At 31.9% G+C, this 18988-nt stretch overlaps 1 protein-coding gene across 5 annotated transcripts in view; it reads right to left on the bottom strand.

Moving 5' to 3' along the window:
• The window catches only part of NCAM2 (neural cell adhesion molecule 2), a 504760-nt gene that overhangs the window by 16450 nt on the left and 469322 nt on the right, over positions 1 to 18988 (bottom strand). For all 5 annotated transcript variants that reach the window (XM_003934329.4, XM_010344887.3, XM_074389453.1 and 2 more), the window contains one exon: positions 16169 to 16373. In XM_003934329.4, the coding sequence (XP_003934378.2) occupies positions 16169 to 16373 (205 nt within the window). The remainder of the gene's footprint in view (positions 1 to 16168; positions 16374 to 18988) is intronic.

Consider the following 18988-nt stretch of genomic DNA (forward strand, 5'->3'; position numbering starts at 1 on the left):
GTGGGTCTGTTTCTGGGTTTTTTTGCTTGGTTCCATTAATTTTTTTGTTTATTCCTTGCCAGTATCACATTGTCTTGTTTACTGTAGCTTATAGGAAGTATTGATGTTAGATAGTGCTAGTCCTAAAAATTTATGCTTTCAATATTACTTCAGTTATTGTGGGTCTTTTTGCCTCTCTATGTAATGAACTTTAGAATCCATTTGTCATATTCACATAATAACTTGTGATTTTTTGGGGATTACATTGACTCTCTGGAACAAGTTGGGAAGAGCTGACATCCATATTGAGTCTTTCTATTCATGAACATGAAATATTTCTCCATTTATTTCATTTATTTTTTATCATCAGTTACATAGTATTCTTCATACAGATTTGTACATATTTTGTTAGATATATACCTGATTATTTAATTTTGTAGGCTGCTAATGACAGGAATAATTTTGTTTCTAACTTCAAATTTCACTTGTTCATTGCAGGTATATTTTTTATTTTTGCACATTAATTGATTTTTGTATATTAATCTTTTATCCTGCAACCTTGCTATAATCATTGATTATACTTGTTAGTTTTTTCAGACTTTTTACATAGACTAACTGTCATCTGCAAACAAAGAGAGTTTTATTTCTTCCTTCCCAATCAATATGTCTTTTATTTCCTTGCCTTGTCTTATTGCTTTAGTTCTTCCAGTACAATGCTGAAAAGGATTAATGTGAGAGAATATTTTTGACTTGTTCCTAATCTTAGTTGGGGCTGCTTCTGTTACTCACTACAATGTAAAGAATAATGTAAGCTGTAGTTAATTTTAATATCCTTTATTAAGTTAAGAAAAGTCCCCCCTCATTAAAAGCTTTCATTATGAATGGGTATCAAATTTTGAGAAATGATTTTATGCATCTACTAATATGATTTTGTGATTTTTCTTTATTATCTTGATGTGTTGGATTTACATTGATTTTTAAATGTTGAATCAGAGTTGCATGCCTGGGATAAATCCCACTTCGGTGTGATACATAGTTTCATTATAAATTGTTGGATTTGACTTGCTAATATTTCGTTAATGGTGTTTGCATCTAAGGTTAGAAAGATATTGGCCTGTAGTTTTCTTGTCATATCTTTGTCTAGTTTTGGCATTTAACTAATGATTGCTTTACAGAGTGAGTTAGAAAGTATTCTCTCTATTTCTATCTTTTGAAACAGAATATAAATATTGACATAATTTAAAATTTAAACATTTGGTAGAATTCACCAGTGAAACTGTCTGGGCTTGGTGCTTTCTCTGGGGAGACTATTAATTATTAATTCAATTTGTTTGATGGATATACAAATCTGTTTAGATTGTTTCTTCTATTGTGACATTTAGCTGATTGTGCCTTTCAAGGAATTTCTCTATTTCACTTTGGTTATCAAATTATTGGCATAAAGTTGCTCATGGTATTACTTTATTATCCTTTGAATGACCATGCTCTCTGTAGTAATTATTCCTTCTTTATTTCTGATATTCTTGAGTTCTTTCTCTCTCTTTCTCTTTTTTTATTTTTCTTAGTTAGCTTACATATAGACTTAGCAATTTTGTTGATTTTTAAAAGAACCAGCTTTCCATTTTAATTCTATTGATTTTGTTTTAAATTTTTTTTACTTCTTGTACAATGTTTATTTGTTTTCTTCTGCTTACTTTGAACTTAATCTGCTCTTTTATTCTTAGTTTCCTGAGGTAGAGAAATTTAGATAATTCACTTAAATCTGTCTTAGTTTCTAATATATGTATTCACAGAAATCTCCCTCTTAATGTTGCTTTCACTTCATCCCTCAAATTTTGATTTGTTGTGCTTTCATTTTCATTTAGTTTAAAATAATTAAAACTTTCTTTTGAGGTATTTTTCTTAGACCTATATGTTATGTAAATGTACCCGGTTTAATCATCAAGCATTTGAAGTATTTTCTAGCTTTGTTTTATTGATTTGCAGTATAATTCCACTGGTTTGAGAGCAGACATTGTATGAGTCCTATTTTTAAAATGCCTTAACATATGTCATATAACCTAGGGTGTGATCTATCTTGATGCGTATTCTAGGAAAGCTTGGGAAGTGTATGTAATCTGCTGTTACTGGATGAAGTAGTCTAGAGATGACATATAGAGTTGATTGATGTTGTTTGGTTAAACAATGTCCTTACTGATTTTATTTTTTATCAAAATTTTTTCATTTTCTTACTTTTTTCTTTTTATTTCATTTTTTTTTTTTTCTGCTTGCTGAATTTGTCAGTTTCTAACAGAGCAGCGTTAAAGCCTCCAGGTATGAAAGTGAATACGTATTTCTCATTAAGTTGTATTAATTTTTGCCTCACATATTTGTATCCTTTATTGTTGAATATATACATGTTAAAGATAACTATATTTTACTTGATAAATGACCACATTATGATTAGGTAATATTCCTTTAGAAAGCTGATAACTTTTCTTGCTCTGATGTTGACTGCATCAGGCATCAATATTTCTACTCTTGCTTTCATTTGATTCATGTTAGCATAGCATGCCTTTTTGTTTCCATTTATTTTTCATTTATGTGTGCCATTATACTTATCGTGTGTGTGTGTGTGTGTTTGTATTTGTGTGTATGTGAACAATATCTAGTTGGGTCTTGTTTTTTTTTTTAAGTCTACTCTGACAGTCTCTGCCTTTCAATGGATCTATTTAGATAACTGCCATTTCAAGGTAATTATTGATACAATGGATAAATATCTATTATATTTGTAACTATTTTATTTATTGCCCTATTCCTTATTTCAGTTTTTGTCTTTCACTATTTTTCTGTCTTTGGCAGTTTAGATCAAGTATTTTATATGATTCAATTTTCTTTCCTTAGTATATCAGTTATACTTCTTTAACTTGTTTATTTGTTGTTCAAGAATTTTCAGTATACATTTACAATGAACTGAATGAAGTCAACTTTCAAATAAAACTGTACTGTTTCAAGGGTAGCAGCAGTTCCTTACAATAAGTTATTTCTAAGTTTTTCCTTTCATCTCTTATATCATTGCTACCATTCATTTATCTTATACATAGTATATATACATATATATAATAAAATATATTGTTTTCATTATTATTTTCTTATGACTAAGAATAAGAAAAGTAAAAATTTTTAATTTACCATCACGTATTCTTTTTGTGATGCAATTTCTTTTTTAAAAAATATGTTAGGGAAAGGACAGTCTCTTCAATAAACTGTGCTGGGTAAACTAGATAGATACCTATATGCAGAAGCATAAAACTAGAACTTCATCTCTAAACATACATAAAAATCAAATCTAAATTGATTAAAGACTTAAATCTAGGATCTGAACCCATGAAACTACTAGAAGAAAAATTTGGTGAAATTCTTCAGGATATTGGTCTGGGCAAAGATTTCTTGATTAAGAACCCATGAGCACAGGCAATCAAAACAAACAATGGACAGATGGGATCACATCAAACTTAAAAGGTTCTCAGTAGCAATGGAAACGATCAGTAAAGTGAAGAGACAATAACCAGGATATATTAAGAAACTCAGTTCAATAGCAAAACAATAACAAACAAAACAAAAAACAAAAAACAAAAAACAAGTCCAATTTAAAAATGACCAAATGATTTGGAAATCTGGGTTTCTAGTTTATAGCATTTTCTACTCTGAAGAACTTGTTCCGGGCCAGCTGCAGTGGCTCACGCCTGTAATCCCAACACTTGGAGAGGCTGAGGTGGGTGGAGGTCAGGAGTTTGAGATCAGCCTGGTCACCATGGGTAAACCCTATCTCTACTAAAAATACAAAAATTAGCTGGGCATGGTGGTGAATGCCTGTAATCCCAGCTACTCAGAAGTCTTAGATCGGAGAATCACTTGAATCTCAGAGAGGGAGGTAACAGTGGGCCGAGATCATGCCACTGCAGTTCAGACTAGGCAACAGAGTGAAACTCTGTCTCAAAAAAAAAAAAAAAAAAAAAACTTGTTCAAAACATTTCTTGCAAGTCAGGACTATTGGCAAAACATTCTTTCTATTTTTTGTTTGTCTGAGAAAGAATATTATTTCTGCTGCACATTTGAAGAATAATTTCACAGAGACAGAATTCTAGACTAGCGGGGTTTTCTCTCTCAACACTAAAAATATTTCACTTAACTAAATTCTCGTTTTTATGGCTTCTGCAGAAAATTCTGGGGTAAAACTTATTTTTGCTCCATCAGTAAGGGTGTTTTTCCATCTGGCTCTCTGGCTTCTTTCAGTATTCTCTCTCTATATTATATGAAGCACATATGTAAATTTATATATATAAGAAATATATAAATATATTATTCATTCAAATATATTCATATTAATATATAGTATTCATTCATATATCATCTTCATCTTCATATATATTATTTATATATATTTGTATTTATAAATACATTATTCATTCATGTATATTCATATTCACATATAAAATATAAATATATTTATACTCATATGAATATTCATATACAAAATACATATAGTATTCATTCATAATGAATATGAATAATATATTCATGTCTATTCTTATATATGAATATGTACACATTATTTTCTGAAGTTTGAATATGATGTACTTATGTGGGCTTTTTTTTTTTTAAACATGTTTGAATTTGCATATTTGAATTTCCTGGATCTATGGAATGGTGCCTGACATTATTTGGTAAAATTCTCAGTCATTATTGCTTCAAATATTTCCTCTGTTTACTTCTCCCTGTCTTCTTTTTTAAATATTACCAATGTGCATATATTATAACTTTTATGTTTATTCTATGGTTCTTGATACTATGTTCTTTTTGTTTGTTTGTTTATTTGTTTGCTTGGGTCTTTTTTTTTTCCTCTTTGCCTTTCCATTTTGGCAGTTTCTGCTGAGAGTTCTTCAAGCTTAGAGATTCTTTCTTCAGCTGTTTCTATTCTGCTAATAAGCCCATCAAAGACATTCCTCTTTTTAAGACTCTCCATCTCTCTACTTGTATACATGGCACATCTGTTATTGCCTATTGTCTACCTGTTAGAGTTCTTAGCATATTAATCATAGTTATCTTATATTCCTAGTCTGATAATTCTAACATTATCCTCACATCTAAATCTGGTTCTAATGCTGCCTCTCTTCAAACTGTGGCTTTTTTTGCTTTTTAGTATTCCTTGTAATTTTTTTCTTGATAGCTGGACAGAACATACTGAGTAAAAGTAAATGTTATCAATAGGCCTTTAGTAACGTGGTGGTAATGTGTGGGGCAGAAGAAGAGTTTATCATCCCATGATTAGGTCTCAGTCCTTTAGTGAGTTCTGTGATTCTAGCTGTAAACTTCAAAAGCATATCTCACATCCTCCCACAACCTTGGTGGGACAGAATGACTAGAGTGGGCTGGTTTTGGGGATTTCCAGGGGGAAACTTAGAGCAGGGTGGTGTTGGGTAATTCCATTCTCCAAGTCAGGTAGACTCTGATAAAAACCCCAAGTTGGGCTCTGATTAAAGAGTTGCTTCTGAGAGTAGACCTTGTTAAGAACGAAATGCTCTGGTATATTTTTAATGTAGTTACTACCCACTTCCAATTTCAGAAACATGAGATATTTCTCTAATATTCATTGTAAGAACTTGGTTAAGCTCCTTAAAGTAAAATCCTCAGATGCATAGGACCTCCAGTGACTAAGTTTTCGAAACTGGAGTTTTCAATTCACTGACTGGTCCACATGGAGCCTCAACCAATTCATGAATAACATTTTTTTTCCTATTCCAGAACTGGTTCTTATAGATGTTTCTGCTTATACGTTTCTGCTCTGATAAGTCGTGATTTTTCTGTATCTGCCTCTCTGTCTCTTCAATTTTCGGGACATAGTTTGCACTACAACCACATTTTTCTTATGCATCTAAGAGAATTGTTAATTTCAGTTTGTTTAGCTTTCAGTTTATTAGGAGAGAGCAGCAACTTTTAATCTCCTTGCATGCTGGGCTGAAAAAATGGGAGCATTGTTTTGGTTTGTTTTGTCAGTGTTATTCAGAAAATACAGTTGGTATTTAATACATATTTCTTCAGTTTTTGAGTCATATCATACTTTCTCTTATAACAAAGCCTTTTACGCAGCGCATTCCCTCTGCCTGAAGAACCGTTTTCCACACTCCTGACCACATACACAGGTCAGCTAGTTAATTCCTACTCCTTTTTTATGCTTTAGTTCTTTCACAACTTGATTAGATAAATATGAGTTCGTAAATTATATACTTTTACATAGTATTTATAAGAAATTATTTGTCACTTGATTTTTTTTAAATTAAAATGTGTTTCCTGTCAGAATAAAAATTTCCTGATAGAAATAAATGAGTCTGCTTTTTTATAAGTTATATTCACAGAAGTTAGAACTGTCTCTTGTTGTATAGATGATCAATAAATACTTTAATATTAATGCTTAGCAAATTTCACTCTAGTAAATAACAGTAAAAAGATAATTTGATAAAATGTATTGTTAGTTTGATGATAAAATGTATTGTTAGTTTGATAAGAAAAACTCTGAGAATGCAAGCTGTATGTTAATTTAAATTTATAAGAATTAAATTAAAATATAACTTTACACTAATACTATCCTCTATGACATTGATTTTAATTTATCTTTTCTCTGCTGTGAGGTGCTCTTAAAACAAAAATGCTCCAGGTGTAATTAATGTGGTTTTAATAAGTCATCATAGTCATAAGTTTTGAAAACATTCAAGAGTCTCAGAATGCTTGGGATCATGTTTAGAAGCTAGTATAATTCTGAACAGTCAAATCAGTTATACCCTATTTCTCATTAAGATTTTATATCTTTTGCAAACTTGAAACATACATTTTTGAAGAGTTGAAAGCTCTTTTCCCAAGGTAGAAGAAATTTATATAAAAATGGGGTGATCAATAATAAGCATGGAATTAGCCACATATTTTCATTTTTCTCAATTCCTTAAGGTTAATTAAACTCAGCAGGATTTAAAAACAGAGGCGTTAGTGTACAAATTAATAAATAGTAGAGTTATATAAAAATAGACAGCACAACTGTATGGACCTGGTTGTTTGCACAGTAAATTAAGCAAAGGCATGAGGTACATTTTGATTTCTCTCTTTCACTAACCCCAAAATAAAATCAATCAACAGATACTTGCATTACCTCAACTATATCTGTAATACATCCACCCATTTATGTAAGTGTAATACCACTGCCTTGGGACAAAAGAAAACAACAACAACAACAACAAAATCCAACAATTTTCATCTGGTGTACTTGAAGCTCCTCTTACCTGGTCTTCCTGATTCTAAATCATTCCTTTAAACCTACCAGGCCCAATAATTCCTTCCTTATGCAATAGCAAAAGTTATCTTCCTAAAACTCTTCTAGTAGTTTTCTATTTCAAATAAAATTCAGACTCTTTTCTTTGACGCAAGAAGATAGAATAATACTTTGGTCCCTAGATAATTTTCCAGTCTTATATTTATACCAGTTTATCTCTCCCTGTCTCTCACCACTAAGGTTCATTTGTCTAAACATACCAAGTTTATTCCCATGTTAGAACCTTTATATTAATTGTTTTACACCTGCCCAGAATGTTCTTTCCCTTGATTGTTATATTACTTGCTCCTTATTATCTAACCTTAAGCTTAATGTCACCTCCCCAAGTGGTGTTTATGACACAGTATCAAATAACAACTTAACATCCTGCCTTTCATTTGTTTAGTGCTTGTCACTACTGGACATTTCAGTTTTAGTTAACATTTATTAACTGCCTTCTTGCACAATAACTTGAACTCCATGTGAACAAAATTATTGTTTGCTTTGCTTACTAATTTGTTCCCAGGTTCTGTAAAAGTGCTTATAACCTTGCATTCGTTCCATAAATAATTGTTCAGTGGACGAGCAAAAGAGAAGACATATAAAATTTAATATATATCTCAATCTATACCTTTATATATAACATAACATATATAGTACATGTAATGATATTAGTATATGTAATATTTTTTCAATGTGTTTTAGCATGTGACTCTATTTAAATAAAACAACTAAAACTAAGTTTTGTGATCTATTTGTTTAGTTAGGAAGACAAAGTAAAAGTACAGAAAATTATTAGGAGGCATAAAAGGTAATGATGAAGAAAATCAAAGATATTGGAAATGAATTGATTCCACTGTATTTATCACACCTCTTATTTGTATCTTGTTTAGTGTGCAGTAGAGACTAACTGATGTTGGTTCTTTAGTTTATTCCATGTCCAACAAATATTCAGTTTGCAATGTGTTTGAGAACAATTGAATCTAATTTTTGAACTGAAATATGTTATTTAATTGCCATCTCATGAAGTTAAAATATCCCTTACAGAATATACATAACAAATGGTCATAGACAAACAATCTAGTAAAATTGAAATAGGCTTGGAGATGTACAAACAATGTAGCTATGGGGATTGATTCTCCTAAATTTCTAATCCTAACACATAATTATGATTAAATGCCAGGCATTATAATGGTAATTTTGCATATATTGCATCGATTTCTTAAGTCACACAATATGTGGAACAGAAATGCAAATATTCCTTTATGGATAAAGAAGCTAATGTTCACAGAAGTCAGAATAACTTGTCCAAGTGTACTGGGATTCAAATTCATTTATTTTGCCACTGGTTCTTGGAATCTTTTCACAGCTACTTAAAAATAGACTTAAAATGATACTCTCTTAAAATGAAATAAATTTTTATTTTATTTTTATTTTTTTCTTGAGATGGAGTCTTGCTCTGTAGCCCACGCTGGAGTGCAGTGGCACCATCATGGTTCACTGCAACCGCTGCCTTTTAGGTCCAAGCAATTCTTCTGCCTCAGCCTCCCGAGTAGCTGGGATTACAGGCACAAGCCACAATGCCAAGCTGATTTTTGTATTTTGGTTTAGCCAAGTTGGTCAGGCTGGTCTTGAACTCCTGGCCTCAGGTGATACACCCACCTCGACCTCCCAAAGTCTTTGGACAATGGAAAACAATAAACTAAAAAGAAATAAGAGGAACTTTGGAAACTATACAAACATATGGAAATTAAAAATATGCTGTTGAATGACCATTAAGTCAGTGAAGAAATTAAGAAGGAAAATTAAAAATTTCTTGTAACAAATGATAATGGAAACACAAAATACCAAAACCTATGGGATACTCCAAAAGTAGTACTAAGTGGAACATTTACAGCAATAAACACCTAGCAAAAATAGTAGAAACACTTAAACAAAAAAACCTGAACAATGCATCTTAAAGAAGTCAAAGTGCCAAAGCAAATTCAACACAAAAGTAGTAGAAGAAAATAAATAATAAAGATCAGGCAGAAATAAATGAAATTTACACTTAGAAACCCTAAAGATAAGAAAAAGTGATTTTTGTTAACAAGGCAATAAAAATGATAAACCTTTAGCTAGACTAAAAGACAGATGAGTCAAATAAATAAAATTACAAATGAGAAAGGAGACATTAAAACTGATATCATAAAAATTCAAAAATTATGGCCAATCATGGTGGCTCATGTCTGGGAGGAACTGGGAGGTCACTTTGCCAAGGTGGGCAGATAACTTGAGGTCAAGGATTCAAGACCGGTCCGGGCAATATGGTGAAAATCCATCTCAACAAAAATACAAAGATTAGCTGAGCATAGTTCCAGGTACTTGGGAGGATGAGAGGCAGCAGTTAGCCGAGATCACATCACTGCCCTCTAGCTAGCCGACAGAGCAAGACTTAATCTCAATAAAGAAAAAAAAAAGTCATTAGAGAATATTATGAGAAACTGTATGCAAAGTAGAAAACTACATAAATTCCTAGACACATACAACCTACCAAGGCAGAACCATAAAGAAATCCAAAACCTCAAAAAGCCAATATAAGTGATGAGATAGAAGCAGTAATAAAAATTAATTAAAGAAAAGTTCAGGACTTGAATAGGTTGACTTACGAATTCTACTAAACATCAAAACTATTCAATAATATTGACCACACTGCCATGTGTGTACCTATGCAACAATCTTGCATGTTCTTCACATGTACCCCAAAACCTAAAATACAATTTAAAAAAATTCCTGCAAAATAATAATAATAATAATAATAATAATAATATTGAGGAGGTGGGAAAACTCAAAAACTCATTCTACCAAGTCAGTATTACCTTAATATCAAAATCAGACAAAGACACAAATAAAAAGGAAAACTACAGGACGACAGGTCAATATTTCTGATGAACACAGATGCAAAAATCCTCAAAAAAGTACGAGCAAACTGAATCCAACAACACATTGAAAATATCATTCATTTTGATTAAGGAAAATTTGTCCGAGGGATGCAAGGATGATTTAACACATGTAAATAAATAAATGTGATATATCATATCAACAAAATGTAAGAAAAGTAAAACATATAATAATTTCAATTTATGCTGAAAATGCTTGATAAAATACATCAATTTATAACACTTCAAAAAACTGGATATAGAAGTAATAAAGACACTTCAACACACTAAGAGCTATATATGACATACCTATAGCTAGTATCATAATGAAGAGGCAAAAATGGAAAGCCTTTCCTCTAAGATCTGAACCAAGACAAGGATGTCTACTTTCACCACTGGTATTAATATAGTACTGGGAGTCCTAGCCAGAGTAATTAAGACAGATTAAGAAATAAAACACAGCCAAAGTGGAAAGGAAGGAGTCAAATAATCCTTCTTATAATTATATCATATATTTAGAAAATTCTAAAGACTCCAAAAAGAAACTATTAGAACCAACAAATACATTTAGTAATATTTCAGCATACAAAATCAACATATAATAATCAGTAACATTACTACATGTAGACAGCAAACAATTGAAAAAGAATCCAAGAAAGTAATACTATTTATAAAAGCTGAAATTAAAATGAATTAAATACTTAAATGTAAGACCTAAAACCATAAAAGCCGTAGAAGAAAACGTAGTTAATACCATTCAGGACATAGGCCTCGGCAAAGTCTTCATGTCTAAAACACCAAAAGCAATGGCAACAAAAGCCAAAATTGACAAATGGCATCTAATTAAACTAAAGAGCTTCTGCACAGCAAAAGAAACTATCATCAGAGTGAATAGGGAGAAAAATTTTGTCATATCTTCATCTGACAAAGGGCTAATATCCAGAATCTACAAAGAACTTAAACACATTTATAAGGAAAAAAAACCAAAAAGTGGATGAAGGATATTAGCAGACACTTCTCAAAAGGAGACATTTATGCAGCCAAAAACATATGAAAAAAAGCTCATCATCCCTGGTCATTACAGAAATGCAAATCAAAACTACAATGAGACACCATCTGATGCCAGTTAGAATGGCGATCATTAAAAAGGAGAGGATGTGGGGAAATAGGAACACTTTTACACTGTTTTTGGGAGTGTAAATTAGTTTAACCATTGTAAAAGACAGTGTGGTGATTCCTCAAGGATCTAGAAATAGAAATACCATTTGACCCAGCAATTCCATTACTGGGTATATACCCGAAGGATTACAAAACATTCCATTATAAAGACACATGCACATGTAGGTTTACGGTAGCATTCATCACAATAGCAAAGACCTGGAACCAACCCAGATACCCATCAATGATAGACTGGATAAAGAAAATGTGGTATCTATCTATCATGGAATACTAAGCAGCCATAAGAAAGGATGAGTTGATGTCCTTTGCAGGGACACAGATGAAGCTGGAAACCATAATTCTCAGCAAACCAATACAAGAACAGAAAACTAAACACTACATGTTCTACCTCATAAGTGGGAGTTGGAAGAATGACAACACATGGACACAGGCAGGGGAATATCACACATTGGGGACTGTCAGGGGGTGGAGGCCTAGGGGAGGGATAGCATTAGGAGAAATACCTAACGTAGATGATGAGATGATGGATGGAGCAAATCACTATGGCACATGTATAACTATATAACAAACATGCACATTCTGCACATGTACCCCAGAACTTAAAGTATAATATAAAGTAAGAATACAACAATAAAATAATACAAATATAAAGCAAAGAAACAAAAAAGAAATACCTAGGAATGAACTTAAGCAAAGAAGTAAAAGATCTCTAGAATGAAAATGATAAAACATTGATGAAAAACTTGAAATTATACAAAAATGAAAAGCTATTTTATGTTTGTGGATTAGAATAATAAACATTGTTAAAATGTCCATACTACTCAGAGAAATCTACAGATTCAATGCAATTCTTATCAAAATACCATGACATTCTTCACAGAAATAGAAAAAAAAATCGTAAAATGTATATAGAAAACACAAAAGACCCAGAAAAGCCAAAGCCATCCTGACTCAACAGAACAAAAGTGGAGAAATCATATTACCTACCTTCAAATTGTACTACAGAGTTATAATAAACAAAACAGCATGATGCTGACACTATAACAGCCACACAGACCAAGTGAAACAGGAGAGAACACAGACATAAATCCATGCATTTACAGTAGACTTATTTTTAACACAGCTGCCAAGAACATACATTGGTGAAAGGGCAGTCTTGTCATTACATGGTACTGAGAAAACTGGACATCCATATGTAGAAGAATGAAGGTAGACCCCTATCTCTTGCCATATACAAAGGTCAAATCAAAACAGAATGTTGACTTAAATTGAAGACCAAATCCATGAAAGTACCATAAGAAAAGATGAGGGAGACACCTCAGATCATTGATGTGAGCACAGATTTCTTAACACCCCATAAGCACAAGCAAACAAAGCAAACGCAAACAAATGGGATCACATCAAGCTAAAAAACTTCTGAACACTAAAGGAAACACAAAGTGAAGAGACAACATACAGAATAGGAGGACATCTTTATGAACTACCCATCTGACAAGGAATTAATAACCAGGATTTAGGAGCAACTGAAACAACAGGAAACAAATCAAAACAAATAATCCTATTAAAAATGAGCAAGAGATCTGAATAGGCATGTCTCTCAAGAGACAACATACAAATAGACAACAGGTATACAAAAAATGCTCAACATCATCAAAGAAATGCAGATCAAAACTATAATGAGATATCATCTCATCCTAGTTAAAATGACTTTTAGCCAAAAGACAGGCAATAAGGAATACAGACCAAGATGTGAAGAAATGAAAAGTGTTATACACTTGTAGATTAGTGCGAAAGTAAATTAATACAGCCACTATGGAGGACAGCATGAAGATTCCTCAAAAAACTAAAAATAGAAACTACCATATGATCCAGTGATTCCTATGCTTGGTATATATCCAAAATAATTTTAAAAGTCAAGATATTTAAGAGATATATGCACTCCCATGTTTATTGCAGCGCTATTCAGAACAGCTATGATATGGATCCAAGTGTCCATCAGTCGAAGAATGGATGAAAATGTGGCATATACACAATGGAAAATCATTTGGCTACAAAAATAAATACAGTCTTGTCATTCGTTGAAATATTGATGAAACTGGAGAAAATTATGTTAAGTGAAATAAGTCGGTTGCAGAAAAAATAGTTGTGTGTTTTCATTCATATGTGGGAGCTACAACAACTTAAACTGCTGGAGAAAGAGAAAGAATAATTGTTACCAGAGGCTAGTAAAGATAGCAGGGAAGTGTGAATGGGGGATTAGGTAGGAACACTTAATTGGTATAAAAATGCAGTTAGATAGAATGAATAGGATTCAGTGTTCAGTGTCATAATAGATTGAAAATAGCCAAAAATAATTTATTTATATTTAAAAATAAGTAAAAGAGTAGAATTGGAATGTGTTCCTAGCACAAAGAATTGATAAAGGTTTAAACTGATACATATCACAATTACCCTGATTTGATCATTACATATTGTATGCCTGCATAAAAATATCCCATGTGCAACAAGTAGAAACTCATTTATATAAAGCACAAAACAGGAAAAACTAACTTATAGTGCTATGAAGTCAGAATATTGCTTAGCATGAGATTGAGTAGAGACAGGAAAGGAGACCTAAATAATAGAATTCTTTTCCTTGATTTAAGCATTGAACATGGGCATACTCAGCTTGTCAATATTTATTAAACGATACACTGATAATATCTAAGCCTTTTTGAATAGTATACTTTCATGAGAGTGAAACTTAACAATTAGCAAAAATGTAGAAATATGTAAAAACTGATATCTATTTTGGCACGTATTTTATTATTTTATTTTATTTATTTATTTATTTATTTAATTTTTATTTTTTGAGACAGAGTTTCACTCTTGTTACCCAGGCTGGAGTGCAATGGCGCGATCTCGGCTCACTGCAACCTCCGCCTCCTGGGTTCAGGCAATTCTCCTGCCTCAGCCTCCTGAGTAGCTGGGATTACAGGCATGTGCCACCATGCCCAGCTAATTTTTTGATTTTTTAGTAGAGACGGGGTTTCACAATGTTGACCAGGATGGTCTCGATCTCTCGACCTTGTGATCCACCCACCTCGGCTTCCCAAAGTGCTGGGATTACAGGCTTGAGCCACCGTGCCCGGCTTGGCACATATTTTAAAAGTAAAATCTTTTCAAATGAAAGTATATTTAACATTTAAGGTGTAAATGACACAACAGAACAAAAGTATATGATAAAGCAAAGACAAATTAATCTATAAAAGAGTATGAGACCTTCCATGCTTCAATATATGCATAGAAAAAGAATAAAAAATATTCAACAATATAAAAGAATCAGTCCTTGAAATAAAAAAAACATGAATGGTCCTAATAAAACATTTTTGAAGATGTCAGATACAGAAGGGTAGACATGGTATAGGAATCCATTTATATGAATTTCCAAAATATGCAAAAACTAACTGTGGTGAAAAATCAGGAATAGCAGTAACCTGGGTGTGGGAGGTTAATGTGGTGTCTGGATAAGGAAATGAGAGAACTTCCAGAGTGTGATATGGTTTTGTGTTACACATTTAAAAACATTTGTCAAAACTCTTCACCTGAAACATTTTATGCATTTTATTCTGTGGCTTTACTTAAATAAAGGTAAACACAATTTAGACTCTATGTAATGATATGCAAGTTGAATTTTGTGGAGGTTATGTTCTGATTTTTTGAAATTCAAGAAAATATAAGGATTAAAATATGGATAAACATATTACAAAGAAAATATCACAAAATGTTTATTGTAGAACCCAACTGTTGGTATATGATTGTTCGTTGTAAAAAGTCTCTCAATTCTTGTATGTGTTAGAAAAGATATGCAGTAGAAAGGTTTTAAATAAAAAAAATAATAATAAAGGGTATGTCCTGAACTCTTAAGACTTATTTTTTATTGCTGTGTTTAATGCAACACATGTATGTATACAAAACATACGTAACACATAAACATGTGGCATATGTTTGCATATGATTTCTTGAGCTTGCTGAACTGTTTGCATGGATCACATTCTACTTTTGAGATTAGATCCATATCTATCTAAAGACAAACAAAATAAAATGGACATGTTAAAACCTCTTAATTTCCCTTTTAGAGTACAAAATAATTTTCTAAAAAAAAATCGATCTACATATTTTCTTGAAAATTATATTCTGCTCTACCAAATGGAACTACACAGATAGCTCCAAATTCTAAAATGTAATCAACTTTTGATCAAATTTTAAAATAGTAAATTCAGAATCTGTGATAATGTATTTTATAGCACATATAATATTTTCTATACAAAAACTAATGAAGTCTTACATTTGTAGAAGTTGCCATGATTTTGTTGTCTTTAACTCAGTTCAACTGAGTTTTAGCTCTGATTATTTTTGAAGGCTTTCTTTTTTTAATATAAATAAAACCAGTGGAATAAATAAAAATGGAATACACTTGTACAAATATCCATCCATCTATATGTTTATCATCTGTAAATCATGGCAGTAATTCTTTTCAGTGAAAATCCCATTTTGAGGTTTAATTTTGAATAAGCTGTTGTCAAAGTCACTTTGTTCTATGTTATATTTAAGGACACATAGTTTTAAAGTCAGAGAGCAGGCAGTGCCATGTCCAATGTTGCATAATCAAACTCTTTACCCTACTTCGAAAAAACAAAGCTCTCAAGTAAAGCACGCAAGCTTGTCTGTGGCACTTGTTTAATATGACATGATGTAGATGCCTGATACTCACAGGTATGCAGCTTTTCCTTCTTCGAGTTCTTTAGTTTTGCCACTGGAGCCACTTTTCTTTCCGCACATTCTCCTAGTGATGCACATTAGCAACCCACATTGCCGAATAAAGAAGCAGCTGACGTCTGTTACCACAAGAATTAGCAGAAGCGCAGCAACTCCCAGGCCAATGACTGCTCCAAGCCCAAGACCATTAAAAAGCGTGTCTTAAAAAAAAAATTAGAAAATATTAGATGATTATTTTCAATATAAGTCTTATCAAAGAATTCAATTTAAGAGTGAATAATGTGATGTTAACTGGCAGAATTCAATTTCATGATTGTTGACACCTATTCCCTGGTTTCAAACAATATTTTAAGCAACTGATATGTTAATTATGTGACTATCTTTTTCAAACTTCTTTTTTTTTATTAAAAAAGTAAGTTTAAGTGTCTATAAAAAAATATTTCTTGATTCCCAGTGGAGACGATAATGAATATTATAATATCCCTAAATATACTTTATCAGAAAATTACACCCATTAATAGATCATCACCATGTTAAAAGAATAGTCAAAACTTCTGTAAAAAGTGTTAAATAGATCTTCTATACGAGATTATGTAAATGTTAAAACTTGAACTTACAAATGGATGGTTCTGAGCACTTTCCTTTAACAAGGAATTTATTTAATAATAACTTTCTATGAATATTTTAGGAGGCATCATTTGGAAGAAATGGATCACCTGTAGTTCTCCAGTTAATATTTTGACCAATGTGTGAGATTAGAGGCAACTTTTTATAGCTATGATATTTATGACTCTTTGTTAGGTCCTATCGTAAGAAGGTAGAAGAAGATGGAAACCACTTTTCTTTGGCATGTGATTGTGCTAAATACCAAAAGACATACAGAAAGTAACCGTGAAAGAGGTGGGCTGGACTCAGTGGCTCACACCTGTAATCCCAGTACTCTGGGAGGCTGAGTCAGGTGGATCACGTGAGATCAGGAGTTCAAGACCAGCCTGACTAACATGGTGAACCCTGTCTCTACCAAAAATACAAAAAATTAGCCTGACATAGTAGCAGACACCTGTAATCACAGCTACTCAGGAGGCTGAAGCAAGAGAATTGCTTGAAAAGGGGAGGCAAAAGTTGCAGTAAGCCTAAATCGTGCCATTGCACTCCAGCCTGGGTGACAGAGCAAGACTCTGTCTCAAAAAAAAAAAAAAAAAAAAAAAAAGAAAGAGGTGAATGGTACGTGATGAAGTATTCTGACTGATAAAATTGAAATGGCAAGTGGAGCAAGTAGTCACGAAGATGAATCAAGTGTTACGTGTTTGTAGTAGAATCTGAGGACAGACTCCACAGCTATAACAATATGAATAAGAAAATAAGGACAATGAAAAGGAATAAGTTAAACTGATAATAATGTATTATTTAGAAAAAAAGGAAGAAATGTAACGTAATAGGTATTCAAATGATTCTTAACACATGTGTTAAGATTTAGCTTGCAAAACATTTTAGTCACTTTAATGATAAAACGCATTTACTACTCAGCATAATAACAGCATGCTCAATATGTAACTGATGTGAAACTCAATTGACAGATACAGGTATAGAAGTAAATTTAAATTGTGAGAAAACCACTCCTGAAAAAAATATATATATAACAAGTTTTTTTGTCATATTTTTAAACGTCGGCTTAATATTTTAATATTGACTGGAAAAACAGTGATCCAAGGAAATCAGTGTAACTGCTAACATACAAAATCAACCACCAGTAGCTTTACTTTGAATATGTCAGACTTGTCTGAATACTAGTTCTGTATGATGAGTGTCATGTCATTATTTTATTTTTTTCAAAAAATAGGTTTATTTTTATCTCTTAACATTCCAAAAGCAAGCAGCTCAGTTTTGAAAAAAAAACTCATTCAGTTTGTGACACAGTGGCCTGGAACTTGACCCTGGCAACTCTGTGGTTCACATTTGCAAATGTACTTCTACAATGTCACCATGATATGGCAAATAAGAATTACTTAAGCACTGAATTAAGAAATTTAGAATGCTCGTGTCCAACATAGTGTAATCTTTATTGAAATTATTTTGTTACTCATGAAGTTAAAATAGTAATAAACACAGAGCAGTGTGGAAGAAAAAGAATGCATTCATGTCCATTTCAATATCTCCTTCCTATACCAAATTTTAACATGCTACTTAGATAGTGATAGTTTAGGAAAATTACTTAGCTAATATCCAGGAAGAATTTTGGTTTTGACGGAACTTTTATCTTAGCACATGAACCCTCTTGAGGAAAGAATTACTAGAGAAAGAATCGTATTTTTCAGCCATGGGGATTTAATATACATATTTTCATTTTGCAGAATCTCAATAAACAAATAAAGAATAAGATTCCAGAGATTAGTTCTCAATTTTTCAAAGGTATATCTCTATGCATGATTTAAAAAAGAACTAGTGCCTCATGCTACAAAAAAATAACATATCAAGCAAACTAGGATTTTTGTTTGCAGTTAAAATAATGGTACATATTTTCTTACATTATCAATTTTCAAATATAAGTGACTCACTTCCAAGTCTAGTATTACAATACAGTGAAGTCAACTTACCTATTAAACATATGTGATTATATAAAAATCCAATATTTTTTCAAAATTCATATGTATTCATTTTAGATATGCTGCACATTATTCAACAACAAAAGCTCAGGAAAAAAATAGAAAAAATATGAATATAATTATGGTATAGCCCGGTGTATACATTCACTTGATGATCCTATTGTTTTGATCACTCTTCTGCTACCTCATTTAGGTTCTTATCACATGCAGAC

This window comes from Saimiri boliviensis, chromosome 18 (genome assembly GCF_048565385.1).
Source record: "Saimiri boliviensis isolate mSaiBol1 chromosome 18, mSaiBol1.pri, whole genome shotgun sequence".
Classification (NCBI taxonomy): domain Eukaryota; kingdom Metazoa; phylum Chordata; class Mammalia; order Primates; family Cebidae; genus Saimiri; species Saimiri boliviensis.